This window comes from Aspergillus chevalieri, chromosome 1 (assembly GCF_016861735.1).
Source record: "Aspergillus chevalieri M1 DNA, chromosome 1, nearly complete sequence".
Classification (NCBI taxonomy): Eukaryota; Fungi; Ascomycota; class Eurotiomycetes; order Eurotiales; family Aspergillaceae; genus Aspergillus; species Aspergillus chevalieri.
In genome coordinates this window covers 3323179-3337243 of record NC_057362.1, presented here as the reverse complement: position 1 = coordinate 3337243, position 14065 = coordinate 3323179, and the positions used below count along the sequence as shown (strand labels likewise).

The following is a 14065-nucleotide window of genomic DNA, read 5'->3' as shown; positions in this document are numbered from 1 at the left end:
TCAGCAGCCAATCAGAGCGCAGGCAAAAGAATTCAAAACCACCGCCTGCAAAGAAAGGCCGGTTTTTTTTTTATTCTTTTTCTCCCCGCAATAACTTTCTCAGGACCACCAGAAAAGAAGGTTGAGATGGTGAGGCAGCTTGTCTGGCAGCGGGCCACCGCCTCTCGGAGGGTCAGTGAATCTATATCTCTTGAATTGAATCGATTGACTAACCGGTCTTCATGGCATATAGCTGGCACCATGCCTATCGCCACAACGATTGCTCAACCGCCGTGGCCTGGCCACAGAGGCTTCGTCGTCGCGCATGCCTCCCTACGAGAAGACCGTCCAGAGACTGGAAGAAGTCCGCCGGGTGCTGGGCGCCTCGCGCCCCCTCACTCTCGCCGAGAAGATCCTCTACGCTCACCTTGACAACCCTGAGGACTCCCTGATGACCGGCACAAACAACGGCCGCGACATCCGCGGCAAAGCGAACCTTAAGCTCAAGCCAGACCGTGTGGCAATGCAGGATGCGTCTGCGCAGATGGCGCTGCTGCAGTTCATGTCGTGTGGTCTGCCCTCGACCGCTGTGCCTGCTAGTATCCACTGTGACCATATGATTGTTGGAGAGCGGGGTGCGGATACGGACTTGCCTGCATCGATCAAAGGAAATGCGGAGGTTTTTGATTTCTTGGAAAGTGCGGCGAAGCGCTATGGTATTGAGTTCTGGCCGCCTGGTGCAGGTATTATTCACCAGAGTGTGCTTGAGAACTATGCTGCGCCTGGGTTGATGATGTTGGGTACGGACAGTCACACTCCTAACGCTGGTGGTCTTGGTGCTATTGCCATTGGTGTCGGTGGTGCTGATGCTGTCGACGCCTTGGTTGATGCTCCTTGGGAGTTGAAGGCACCCAAGATTCTGGGTGTGCGTCTGGAGGGCAAGCTGAACGGCTGGGCTAGCCCTAAGGATATTATCCTGCACCTGGCTGGTCAGCTTACCGTCCGTGGTGGTACTGGTTTCGTCATTGAGTACCACGGCCCTGGTGTCGAGACTCTCAGCTGCACTGGCATGGCTACCATCTGTAACATGGGTGCTGAGATGGGTGCCACAACCTCTCTTTTCCCCTTCTCCCCCAGCATGGTGCCGTACCTGCAGGCTACGCACCGTGGCCATGTGGCTGAAGCTGCCTCCAAAATCGCTGCCTCGGGTCCTGGTCACCTGCTGCGTGCCGATGGCCGGGCCGAGTATGACCAGCTGGTCACCATTGATCTGTCGACCTTGGAGCCCCACATCAACGGTCCCTTCACCCCTGACCTGTCGGTTCCCCTGTCCAAGTTTGCGGACCAGGTTCGTGAGAACCAGTGGCCGGAGACTTTCGGTGCCGGTCTGATTGGTAGCTGCACCAACAGTTCGTACGAGGACATGACCCGTGCGGAGGACCTGGTCAAGCAGGCTGCTGCCGCGGGACTCAAGCCCAAGGCCGACTTCTTTATCACCCCCGGTAGTGAGCAAATCCGTGCCACTCTGGACCGGGACCAGACCCTCAACACCTTCTCTGAGGCTGGCGGTAAGGTTCTCGCCAACGCCTGTGGACCCTGCATTGGACAATGGAAGCGGACAGACGGTGTTGGAAAAGGTGAAGACAATGCTATCTTCACCTCGTACAACCGTAACTTCCCCGGCCGTAACGATGGTAACCGTCGCACCATGAACTTCATCGCCTCGCCGGAGCTCGTCACTGCCTTGGCCTACTCAGGCAGCACAACCTTCAACCCCATGAAGGACTCCCTCAAGACTCCCAACGGAGAGGAATTTCAGTTCCGGCCACCTACTGGATCCCACCTTCCTGATGAGGGTTTCGCTGATGGTAACCCCTCCTTCAAACCGACCGCGGCCGTCCCCGACCCCTCATGCGATGTCGTGGTCTCCCCGACATCCGACCGTCTGGCCCTCCTGGATCCCTTTGACCCCTTCCCCGCCGGTGACCTCTCCGGCCTGAAGGTCCTGTACAAGGTCAAGGGTCAGTGCACGACCGACACTATTTCCGCAGCCGGTCCCTGGTTGAAGTACAAGGGCCATCTGCCCAACATTTCCGCCAACACTCTCATTGGCGCCGTCAACGCCGCAACCGACGAGACCAATGTCGCCTACGACGACGCCGGCAAGCAGCACGGCATCCCCGAGCTCGCTGAGCAATGGAAGGACCAGGGCATTCCCTGGTTGGTCGTTGCCGAAGACAACTATGGTGAGGGTAGTGCGCGTGAGCACGCCGCCCTGCAGCCCCGCTACCTCGGTGGCCGGATCATCGTGGCCAAGAGCTTTGCTCGTATCCACGAGACCAACCTGAAGAAGCAGGGTTTGGTCCCCTTGACGTTCGCGGATAAGGCGGACTACGACAAAATCGACGCCTGCGACATCGTGGACACTGTTGGATTGTACGATGTCCTGCAGGCTGGTGGCCAGGGCTCGATTCAGCTCAAGGTCACCAAGAAGTCTGGAGAGACGGTGATGATCCCCGTCAACCACACATTGAGTAAGGACCAGTGTGGATTCGTCCTGGCGGGAAGCGCATTGAACCTGCTGGCTAAGAAAGCTGGTGGCAAGTCATGATTTCTAGTATATTCTCTTTCTGTTGTGTTCATACTTCATGTATATGGCGTTAGTTACGGTTGCATAGATAATGTAAATATGAGGCCTAAAGCCTATGATGCCATTGCCCCACACCCCACAGGTTCATCTGATAACCGGTTCATCCGCACCTATTTCTACACCCGTATTCCGTGTGCACATACTTAATTCTTCTCTGACTTGTCTATAGCTTGAAATAACTGAGAAAAATGCCAGAAACAGTTCGTACAGCCTTCGCAGACGAACCCCGTCCCCTCCTCTCCTACGGTATTCCCTTCCCCTCCGCCGCCGCCCGCCATGTCCCTGGACTTTTCAATGCCTCGCGCGTCTACATCATTTGTTCGGGGTCATTGGCCCGCAACACAGACTCCCTAGGACGATTGAAAAGCGCCCTAGGTGAGGATAAAGTTGTTGGAGTACGAATTGGGATGAAGAGCCACACACAGTGGTCGGAAGTCTTTGAGATCATGCAGGATGCGAAACATGTCGGTGCGGATTTGTTGCTCACATTGGGAGCGGGGAGCTTGACGGATGGCGCTAAGATTGTCGCTTTGGTATGGCCCCTGCCGCTCAATCTCAAGAGAGGCACTGATAGGTATAGGCCCTCGCAAACAACATCCAAAAAGCATCCGACCTCCTCAACCTAACCGCAACCAGCCCTAACAAAGGCTCCATCCACCCACCCACAGTCCCCATAGTCTCCATTCCAACCTCCCTCTCCGCAGGCGAATACTCCAACTTCGCCGGCGGAACCGACGACACCACGCCCGGAAGCAACAGAAAACACTCCTTCAGCTACCCAACACAAGGACCGCAGCTGATCATCCTCGACCCGGAACTTACATCAACAACGCCGGGTTCAATCTGGCTGAGTACGGGTATTCGTGCTGTGGATCATTGCGTTGAGACGTTGTGCGCGCTGCGCGGTGGTAATGGGACGGACACGTATGATGCGATGGCAAGGCATGCGCTAGGTTTGCTGGTGCCGGGATTGGTGAGGTGCAAGCGGGATGCGAAGGATCTGGAGGCCAGACTACAGTGTCAATTGGGGTCCGTGGATGCCATGGCTGCCTGTGCGAGTGGTAATATCCAGTTGGGTGCTAGTCATGGGATTGGACACCAGCTTGGGCCGTTAGGTGTTGGGCATGGCGAGACGAGCTGTATCCTTTTGCCGGCTGTGTGTAAATTTAATGCTGCACACAACGCCAACAATGACCGGCAGGATCTTGTGCGGCAGTTCCTCCTTCATAACGATATCGTCAAGGACGTGCTGAGTCGTCATGGCGTCAATGCGGACAAAACTGACCTGGGAGATGTACTGGATGCTGTGATTCGAGAGCTGGAACTGCCTAGATCACTCAAGGATGTTGGAGTTGGACGGGAGCAGTTGAATGGGTTGGCAGAGAATAGTCTACATGACCGGTGGTGTTTGTCAAACCCAGTGCCGCTGAAGGAGAAGGGGCAGGTGCTGGAGATTCTGGAGAAGGTTGTGTAATAGTAGAGTTCCATTGGACATATTCGGTACAGAGCAGACTACCTTATCTTGTACAGTGATGATTCCATTATATAGCAGCACCTCTTTATGCTCATACTCTTCCTCAATCATAAGCTTCTGCCTGTACGCCCGTTCCGCGACATCCCTAACCTAGATCCACTGAGCAAATCGGTGACCCAACATGACAAACTCAAATTCCTCTTCCAATCCTTCCAACGTTCCTTACTCCACATTCCCAGTTCAGTAACATTCTCACTCTCTGCCTGCTTGCACTACCTGTATACCCAGCGACACTCATCACGCCACACAACCCACTGCGCAGCAGAGTATATCAAAACCTCCGGCTTATACGATCCCTCGATAGGTTCTCCTTCTAAATCTGGGTATTCGGGCAATCCGATCGGAGTTGACGGAGAGCACTGAGACCCTGCAGTCGATCAGTTTCGAGGATGTAAGAGACGCCATGGCAGAGTTGAGGTCGCGTAAGCGGTAACGCGCAGACAACATCGATAGTTCGTCCTTGAAATACATATAAATGCTCTCCCAACTCGCATCAATCGGCCACAGCACCACCTTGGGACACGGATCATTAAGATCCCAGAAGGAACGCCAGTAGAAGCATGAACCTCATGGCGCGGAAGTTCCTCGAGCATGTTCACCTAACTTCACCATCCGACTCTGTCCTTCATGATACCGGGGGGTACGCCATAAATAAATGAGCAAGCGACCCAGGGACAACACGGATATCCCTCCTCGGATCCGGCGCAAAATGCCACATGTCGGTGACCTTCCATACCTTGGCTCGTTCGTCCGGTGTAATCTTGTACTTGTATTCCTCCGGGCATTTGATCCATTTGGCATATCTGTGCTCCGCTATGGATGTGGCTATGGAATCATCTAGGAAGTAGAGGTACCGAAGGGTGAGGGGTTTGGTGTCATATTTATCGAAGTCATCGGGGTCGCGGTACGAATACAAGCTGAGGGCTATCATGTTGATAGTTGGCATTTTGGAGGTGGTTTTGGGGAGGGGGGGGGGGTATTTGAGGAGGACGAAAGTGTAGGTGGTGATACTGCCTTGAGTAGTTGCTCCTAGCACGGGGACAGATCCATTGCGCCTTCCGATCTGCATTGTGAATTGTGGTTGTTTTTATAAACCCGTACCAGTAGCTGTAATAAAATGACGCACGTCATACCCATTTACCTTCATCCATATAACCTTCAAGCTTAGGCAAGAATACATCTGGATCAATACCGATAGCCCACGCATCCCAGGGCATATGATAACTCGTATTCAAAAGCAAGCCATTTTGCAGCGAGAAGATCTCCGAATAGCCAAATTCCTCCGGGGCGCTGGTATATGTAATACAGCGTCTGTAATTGTGCGCATTCCATTCGTCTATCCTGTTTACGGGGTAAATATGGGCGCTTTCGAGCGCGACGAATAGTCGGCTTCTGACCCGAAAGGTTCATGCCGGAGATAGTGCCCTCGCGGTCTCTTTCACGGAGACGTTGCGGAAATGGGATTGCTGAATGAAGTTAATTCAATTGCTATCATATTACGGTTGGTGTATATTGATTTACCAGACTATCTTGTTCGATATGATCCGAGCTAGGTGATCTGAAGTATACCCGCCGTGGGGCTTTATTTGACGTCACCTTGATATCCAAGGGTCCTGAGTCTGATATTGTTAACTTCGTCTTTCACTTTAGCTACGCTAGCATGCTCTGACTCTCATCAAGTATGATATAATTCCCCGGCACAATCATGTCATGATCGACTTGTCGGAGCAAGTCTCCCCTGGAGCCATCGTTGTTGAGATGGAAAATCTTCCAGCACGCGCTCAAAGGAAAGTCTACAATCCCTTGGCAGTAACGATATAGCATTATGTGCTGATACATGGTGAAAACTCGGATTTCAAGTCCTGTCAGAAAACATATGTTAGTCCCGATATATACAGGCGGGCAGCTACTGACCTCCTGTGATGTCACCGATGTGGTTATATACGGAAAGGTTTCTTTCTACATAATTTGGAGGTTCGAAATTTCGAGTGATTACTTGAATGGATTAGGTAAAAGGAAATATCAGGGATTATTGAAGAAAATGGCTGCGGGGAGTGGTAATGGGTTTGTTGGACTGCCCTAGTTTTATATAGTTATTTGCATCGCTCAGTCAGCAAGCAGTGTATTCTATATTTATTCTATGGCATCATCTGGCGCAACTACATATCTATCCAAACCGTGACACAATTAAACAGATCGAATCATCATACCTATACCAGACGACTGATCGGGTGTATTTCAGGGCAAACGCTGATCTGATATCAAACAAAAAGGAAAAAAAAAAAATGTATGCATCAAGCATCACACATCAAGATATCAAAGTTATCATACTGGACATATATCATACTTGTAAAAGAAAAGAAAAAGAAATTTGCGTGCAAAAACCGAAACCTATTTCCCATTACGTTTTCTCATCATCCCAATTCACTGGAAGTAGTTCCGGACCGCGGCCTGGTTATCCGGATTCACACCCGAAAGAATGTGATCTGCGTTCAGTCCCGTGGCGGCCACGAGTTTCTTTGCAGAGGTGGCCACGCGTGCGGCGGTCTGGCCTTGCAGCGTCTCGGCTTCCAGGGCCTGCACGATGTACCCAAACACCTTGTCGGCAGCAGAAAGCACGACCGGGTTTTGTCTGTTTCAGTTAGTATCTTGGTTTGTAACGAGAGAAAGCGATAAACTTACTGTTCGATCAATTGTGCAAGGAACGAGTAGGCATACGGTGCTGCCTCCTCGTCAAACGTGATGGGAAGGGTGGTGATCCAATTCGCCACAATCTCCTGAGGGTTCTGCACCTTGCTACCGTTAAAGTGCAAGATCTTGGCAATACTGGCCGACGCGTTCTCCGTCGCGAAAACGTGCTCTTCTGTCCGAGACTGGTGAATCTGCGTTACCTGGAACAGACTGGGGATACTGGCTGCAACAAAGTCACCCCAGGCGGGGCCACCCTTCTGTGCGGCAACACCAACACCATAGGCCGCCGCTTGCCGGTTGGCAGCGTTCTCGTCCTGCAGGCCCGCGGCCAAGGGCTGCATGATGTGGTCCTTGTAGTTCCAAGCCTCAGCACCGCAGAACTCCAGCACATCGTCCATGATGCACAGAGCCCATTGCCGTTGTGTCGGGTCGGCGCTGGTGATGAATGCATCATAGAAGGGAAGGAGGCGCTGCCATGATGGCAGGAATGTGTTGCCTTGGTTCTTGAAGATGGTGTGGAATGCCTTGTTCATGTCGCTGAGCAGGTTCTGGTCATCCTCCACAGCGTATTCATATTCGAGGTCCTCCTCACCCTCTTCCGCATCGGCCTGGTCCTCAAGACGAGCCTTCACACGCAGCTGGTAGTCTTCCAAAGTCGACTTGGCCGAATCGATAAAGGCCTGCATATGCTGTTGAGTCAGGGAGTTCTTGCCCACCACTTCGACCGACTCGTAGAAGCACTGGTACATCTCTGCCAGGGTGTCCACCGTGGGTTCTGCGCTCAGCACCTCGACAATCTTCTCGCCAACCTTGTTCCACATCTCTGCGAACCCAGGCGACTGGTCACCGTGGGCCTTCTTGTACGAGTTCAGCAGCTGAGGAATGAGCTTAGCCGACGACACCCGCACAGGGTCGTGGAAGAAGAAAGCAAGTCCCGGGACGGCAATCTTTTCCATAGTCTCCAGCACATACGGCTCAAACGCAGCCTCCAGGATCTGAGCGTAAATGGTGATCAACTCAATAGCGGTGTTCTTGTCCTCCAAGGCGCTGGTCTTGATACCGATGACCTTGCCCTTGAGCGGCACCAACTCCCAGCCCTCATCTTGCTCGACCTGGTCAATCTGGTCTTCGTCGTCCAGAAGCTGGATATCAGCCTTGGCAGCTGCAACAGCCAAGAGCGGTGGCATAACGCCAGGGAGGTATGGGACAAAGTCAGGGCCCAGGACACGGCACATGCGGCCCCAGCAGTGGAGCAGGTACTGCGACTGCGGGTCATCTGCATCGACGATGTTTTGCTGGATGTGACCAAGCAGCTGCACCAGATTCAGGGCGTCTTGGCCCATCTTCTCCTTACCCACGGCCAGCGCAATGAGCGTGGCGCACTCCATGGCCTTAGCACGCAGCAAACGGTACTCCTTGGACTGTTCTTCCTTCAAGACGTTGAACAGCAGAGGCATCAGGGTGTCGTAGTAGTGAGCGAAAGCAGTCTCGGCAGAGTCCGCAATGGTGGCAATGGTCGACAGAGCTTGCTCTTGAACGTACCGCTTGGAGCTACGCAAGAGCTGCAGGAGGTGCTGAAGAAGATCGGCCAGGTATGGCTCAAGGACCTTCCTCTCTGCCTCCTCACAGAAGTTGACCAGAGCCGCGGCAGCGTGGGCCTGAACGCGAGGCTCTGCGCTGTTAAGAACGGGGATGATGTTGCTCAACACAATTGCGTGGTACTTCTCCTGCATCGTACCGGCGAAGTCGGTACTCATCTGACCCAGAGCGTTACATCCAGCGTATCGGACACGAGGGTGAGGGTCTTGGAGGGCGGGGACAACGAGCGCCAACACCTGGTCGAGCTCGCCAACCATTAGATCGCGGCATCCTTCAGAGATGGCGGAAATGGCCATCAGGGCCGCGTGGCGGTCACGCCAAGCGGAGGAAGACATCATCCGGGGGATCCATGAGAAAGTGGCAGGGAGAATAACCTGACCACCGAGCTTGTTGGCCAAACGGTCCATGCACTGCTCACCGGCGACGTGGTTGAGGTCGCTTTCCTCGAGGTCAAGCTATACAACATCAGCTATTCGCACATCCGTTTTCCAGCCAGGATGTAGAAAACTTACGTCTTCGGAGGCGTTCCACTCCTCAGCATCATCATCGTCGATTCCAATGTCGGTCATCAAGCTAAGACACTGCGTAACCATCTCCTGTGCGAACTCGGGATCCTTCTTGCATGTGTTAGGTGCGTAGTCGGCGAAGGTGGCCATCAATTCCAAAGCGTTCTGGCGGGCTTGGTCACTAAGTTCCTTGTCGGCAATAACGCTAACGCTGAACTTGAGCAGGTTGTTGAACATGCCCTTAAACATCTTCGGGCAGATTTCCGCGAGCTCAATGAGAGCCACAAAGGACGAGGAGAGCTCGTCGCTGTCCTGCGACTCCTTCAGAGGGGGCAGAACGTTGAGCAGGTCGGGCATGAGGGGGAAAAACTTGGGCTGGGACTTCTTGGAGATCGAACGGAAGAAAGCGGCGAAAGCTTCCATGGCCGCGATGCGCACCTGCACTTAATGTCAGCTCAACTCAACTCCGGGGAACATGAAATCGTGAACGCCCAACATACCGAAGGATTGTCATCCTTAAAACCCTTGCCAAAAACGCCCAAGACGGCATCTTCATGCTGCTTCTCGATAACGCCGGGAGTGGTAGAAAAGATGCGGAAAGCGGTTTCGCGCAATCCTGCATCGTCGGGGGATTGACTGGCGTGGAATAGAACGCCGAGTAGCTCGGGCCATTGGTCTCCTAAAAAAAACGCAAGATAACTGTCAGAAATATCCCATCCGCGCTTGCACTCGTTGTATAGCGCATGTTGCATACCGTTGTCGGTGTATTGTCTCGCGATTTCGGCCACGGCATCGCCAATCTTCTTCCGAACGTCAGTGACCGATTCGCCGGTCAAACAAGACACCAGCTTCTGACGGATAACCAATCGCTGTTCTCCGGTAAGGGTCGAAAAGAGTTCCTTGGCTTCGTTGGTAACGGCATCTTTTCGTGTCTTGGTGGCTATTCTTCGGAAAAGCACTGCAGCGAATGTGCGTGTCTATTGTCGAGAGGGAATGATTAACACAACCGAAACCAAGTATTTTTACACGGGTTAGAGAAATAATGAACAGAGCAAGGGAAAGACAATTTTGGTCACTCCGTAAGAAGGAATGGTTATCCCCCCAAACGGACCGATACCTCCTCTGTCGAAATAAATCAAAGCCAGCATGACTCACTATTGTGTCCTCAGCAGCCTGAATCTGCTCCACCAAACCCATCAACAAGACATCGGGACGGTTCAGAGCCCAGTCATTATTCAGCTGTTCTTCGGCCTGGGTGCGGACGGTGTTATCGGCGGTGGACAGGGCGCGCAGTAGCTGGCCCAGCGCGGAGTGGACCTCGGGAGGAAGTAGAGACATGATTGTTTGCTCGTCGTTTCGCAGCGTGATTATTGCTCTAGGGATTCCCGTTTAGGAACAGGCACTAGTTCGAGAAGATCGGAAGTCTCAAAAACGTTAGACCCGAGTGGGGAGAGGGGTGTCTATTTTTTTCTTTTTTTTTATGGTGGGGGAGGTATGAAGAAGGGAGTTCTTCACGGAGTCGTCACGGGAAAATAGGTCGAATAAAAGCGGAAAAAAGAGCTTTCAAAACCAGGAACAGCTCGAATTCAAGCACAGCATCCCAGCCGGGCAAAGAGCACGAACTGGACACGGACAAACGAGAAGGAAGGCGTTGGAGAGCGCGGTGGGAGGGAGAAAACAGAGGAAAGTCTGAAAAATTCCAGCCTCGAACAAAGCCCGCGCTAAGCCCAATCGGGTGATGCCAGGCACTCAGGCACTAATTCTTCCATGGCCTCTGAGACTAAACTCAGAACATCCTGCACTGTATACAGAGTATTAACCATTGAACAGTTATATGGCAATTTCCGTCTTTAGGATAATGCTCAGGGAAATGTCTTTGTTCTTACAGATCATCAAAGACAACAGCCATGTGACCGCGCCGCAACCATTTATACAACCCTCTCTTCCTCTCCATCTTCCTTTCGGATTCGGATGTGTATAATTTAACTATTCTATTCTTTTCAGGCTTCCAGGGATATGCAGTTGCTCTGTACTGTAGGTCATAACCTTTTGGCATTCCTACTAAGTCAGCCAAATGGAGCGTCGTTATCATAGATTCCGGGGATGTAGGGTTCCGGGGAAAAGGACCTCACATTTCGCCCCTTTTCGGTGGCATGAGGCTAAAAGGAAAAAATTTTCCCTCCAAAAATTGGATTGACTGGGGCTGGCAACCCTGGATTGAGGCCCGAATTTGCAGACACCGCTGCAACGATCATACAGGGAAGGCAAGGATGTTTTCTACATGGGTTTTTTGTCGAGAAATGGTTGAGAAAGAAACGCATACAAAAACAATAGATATTTACAGGATCTTCTAACTAACAATATATGCATTGAATGCGAAAAGCTATAGCCACACTAAGCAACGGCGGTATCTGAAACGAGAATTACAAAACTTGGTAGCCAAAACAGCAACAGAGGAGACATTGCAGAAGGGGTTCAAAAGAGTGAATGGGGAAAGGATATATCGCTCTGGACGAGAGGGGTCTATGTGTGTAAAGATAAGAAGGCCTCCTAGAAAAGCCATCTTCGCTGAAACGAACAGGAGGGGAAACGGTAGAGAACGGAGTGAGGGGAGTGAGGGGAGAGGCAAGAAGCAACTACAAAGCACGGAGTAGATGAGGTCTACCATTACCGCCCGCTGGGCCGACTGAGGATGAACACACCAGCGATAACGGCAGCAAGGGTGACAATGGCACCGGGAAGCAATAACTCATTTGGCACACCAGCAATGAACTGCTCCTCCGGAGGGTGAGAGTGCGAGTGGAACGAATGTGCGCGAATGACAGGGGGTTCTTCGGGCAACGCAGCCTCCACAGCGCTCTTCTCTTCAATAGGAGTTGCGGTCTTAATGGGTGCGGGTTGAGGTTCGACGGTGGCAGAGACAGGAGGTTGTGTTGGGTCGTGGACGAACAGGTCAACCTTATCCCGGCGGGACTGGTGAGCGAGGGCAACAGCATCCGCCAGATCCTGATCTGTGGTAATTGAAACGGTGTCACCCTCGTTGTCCAAGTAACTTAGGGCATATCCAGTGTTGCTGAGCCTGCCATCTTCGCAGTCGGCCGCACCACCGACTGCCTCGACCTCAGGACCCAACTTGGCAGTCACCTGTGCCACCATCTCGGCAAGACCAGCGGAGGGAAGGACGTTCACACGGTGCACCCGGCCGCTTGGTGCTTTGAACTTGAAGGGGAACGCATGCTCTTCTTCGTGATGGTGAGCCTCGATGATCTCAGAGTGGTCATCTCCCTGATGTGATGCAGATTCGTTGGGCATCACACTGTCGCGATGGTCGAAACTGTGCTTGTGAGAGTCGGGGCTGAGAACGGAGCGATGCGCCGTGTGGGGATGGTGGCTGCCAGAGACCACCTGACTGCCAGAGACCACCGAGTCGGATTCGTTATCCATCGACAACCAGAACTTATTCCAAGCTGGGCCCTCATCATCCTGAGTGCCCATCGAGTTGATCTGATAGCAAATGGTCAGCTTATAGAATACTAGATCACCCAAGTGATACTAACTTGTTCCAGTGTGGCATATGTGAGTTTGAGGACATCCACCATTCCAACAATCTCACCAGATTCATTCATCACGGGCAAGTTCAGGTAGTGACCATCTGGTTTTTCATTAGTGACAAGCCCTTCATTTTCTATCCTCCAGGTAATAACTAACCGTGCATCTTTCTGAGAGCCGCCTGGATACTCATATCGGAGGGGGCAAAGTCGGGATGAGGGGTCATGACACGGACCACACTGCAAGTGGACGGGTCAAGTCCAGGAGCAATCACACGAAGGACGACATCCTTGCTGGTAAAGATACCAGTAATCGATCCCTGGTCCTGAACAAGCAAAGCGGTGGTGCGGTTCTCCTTCATCTGGGCGGCGGCATCCTTAACAGAAGTGCGAACAGAGACGGTGACCGGCGGCATACCGTCCAGGACAGTCTCCAAAGTCGGACCCGACATCTTCTGACGCAAAGCCTCCACGTATTGGATGATCTGCTGAGGTTGGGAGGAACCCAATTCGCTCTGCACACCTTCCAGTGCATCGTATAACTTCCGGGAAGAGCTGTAGGCACGTTCGAGTTTTTCCATCGCATCGTAGAAGCACTTGGTGATATCGAGGACACCGGAGATATCCTGGTTCTCGTCCATAACCGGGAGATGCCGGAAACCCTTCCGGACCATGAGATCGAGCGCATCCGTCGCACTGGTATCGGTTCTCGCGCACAGGGGGTTCTTCGTCATGATTTCGGAAACTGCAACCTCTCGGGCCTTGGAGCCAATTCCAACCACACGGAAAGCCAGATCCTTAGCCGTGAAGATACCAGCAATTCGATCGTCATCGTCGGTAACCAGCACGCAGTCCTCCCTCTTGGCGGCCATCAACTGAGCGGCTTCGGAAATCGTGGTGCTGGGCTTGATCTGAAGAGCCTGACTAGGCTTCAAGGCCAGCACGGTGCCGGGAGGGGCCTTGCGAGACCGTTGTGCCCTTCCCGTGGTATGTCTCTTCTTGTTCAAGTCCGCTTCCAACCTACGCCGAATCGCCTAATCATATGAGAGATAATCATGATTAGCATATGCAAGACAAAAAAGAAAAACTAAAAAGCCACTTCGGTCCCTCTTGTTTATACCGACTTCCCGGGGACTTGCCACAGCATACCTCATCGCGCTTCGACTGGTTCTGTCTTTGCCTACTGCTAGCGGCACTCATGCTGGTACTGCCAATATCGCTAGAAGCCGTGGGTGTTGAGGTAGATTGGGGACGCGGGATCTGGGAAGCTGAGATGACAGATGCGTTGTCGTAGTCCGGCACTCTACCTCGGCCACTTGATCGGTGATTTTGGTTTCGAAAAGTACTGCTGCCAGTAGTCGACATATTATTTTTTTTAACCGGCAGACCGCTTCCTGCACAGGAGGGAGGTTCGAGCCCAACGAGAGATGCGAGGGATACGTGGAGAAACAGGGAAAACAGGCCAAACTCCGGTGGGGAGGGGTATGATAGGTGGCAGCAGACGCTAAGAAAATTGATATGTTCGTCTGTAAGGATATGTATAAGGACCGAATGAGCT

General features: G+C 52.5%; 5 protein-coding genes across 5 annotated transcripts; 2 read left to right on the top strand and 3 right to left on the bottom strand.

Moving 5' to 3' along the window:
* Nucleotides 1-126: 126 nt before the first annotated feature.
* On the top strand, nucleotides 127-2590 carry ACO2 (aconitate hydratase ACO2; the record flags this gene model as incomplete). Its single annotated transcript, XM_043275677.1, has 2 exons — nucleotides 127-171; nucleotides 233-2590. 2 exons carry the CDS (start codon nucleotides 127-129, stop codon nucleotides 2588-2590), a joined length of 2403 nt encoding a protein of 800 aa, XP_043132260.1.
* A 227-nt stretch (nucleotides 2591-2817) lies between these two features.
* ACHE_11139A (iron-containing alcohol dehydrogenase) lies at nucleotides 2818-4103 on the top strand (the record flags this gene model as incomplete). Its single annotated transcript, XM_043275675.1, has 2 exons — nucleotides 2818-3203; nucleotides 3266-4103. 2 exons carry the CDS (start codon nucleotides 2818-2820, stop codon nucleotides 4101-4103), a joined length of 1224 nt encoding a protein of 407 aa, XP_043132259.1.
* Nucleotides 4104-4788: 685 nt separating this feature from the next.
* On the bottom strand, nucleotides 4789-5232 carry ACHE_11138S (uncharacterized protein; the record flags this gene model as incomplete). Its single annotated transcript, XM_043275674.1, has 1 exon — nucleotides 4789-5232. One exon carries the CDS (start codon nucleotides 5230-5232, stop codon nucleotides 4789-4791), a length of 444 nt encoding a protein of 147 aa, XP_043132258.1.
* Nucleotides 5233-6587: 1355 nt separating this feature from the next.
* Nucleotides 6588-10297, bottom strand: ACHE_11137S (nuclear import receptor PSE1; the record flags this gene model as incomplete). The annotated part of the gene is made up of 6 exons (XM_043275673.1): nucleotides 6588-6795; nucleotides 6846-8908; nucleotides 8966-9397; nucleotides 9460-9638; nucleotides 9714-9936; nucleotides 10115-10297. The coding sequence occupies 6 exons, from the start codon at nucleotides 10295-10297 to the stop codon at nucleotides 6588-6590; spliced, it is 3288 nt and encodes a 1095-aa protein (XP_043132257.1).
* Nucleotides 10298-11626: 1329 nt separating this feature from the next.
* ACHE_11136S (CBS and PB1 domain protein) lies at nucleotides 11627-13872 on the bottom strand (the record flags this gene model as incomplete). The annotated part of the gene is made up of 4 exons (XM_043275672.1): nucleotides 11627-12463; nucleotides 12517-12611; nucleotides 12668-13541; nucleotides 13657-13872. 4 exons carry the CDS (start codon nucleotides 13870-13872, stop codon nucleotides 11627-11629), a joined length of 2022 nt encoding a protein of 673 aa, XP_043132256.1.
* Nucleotides 13873-14065: the final 193 nt, after the last annotated feature.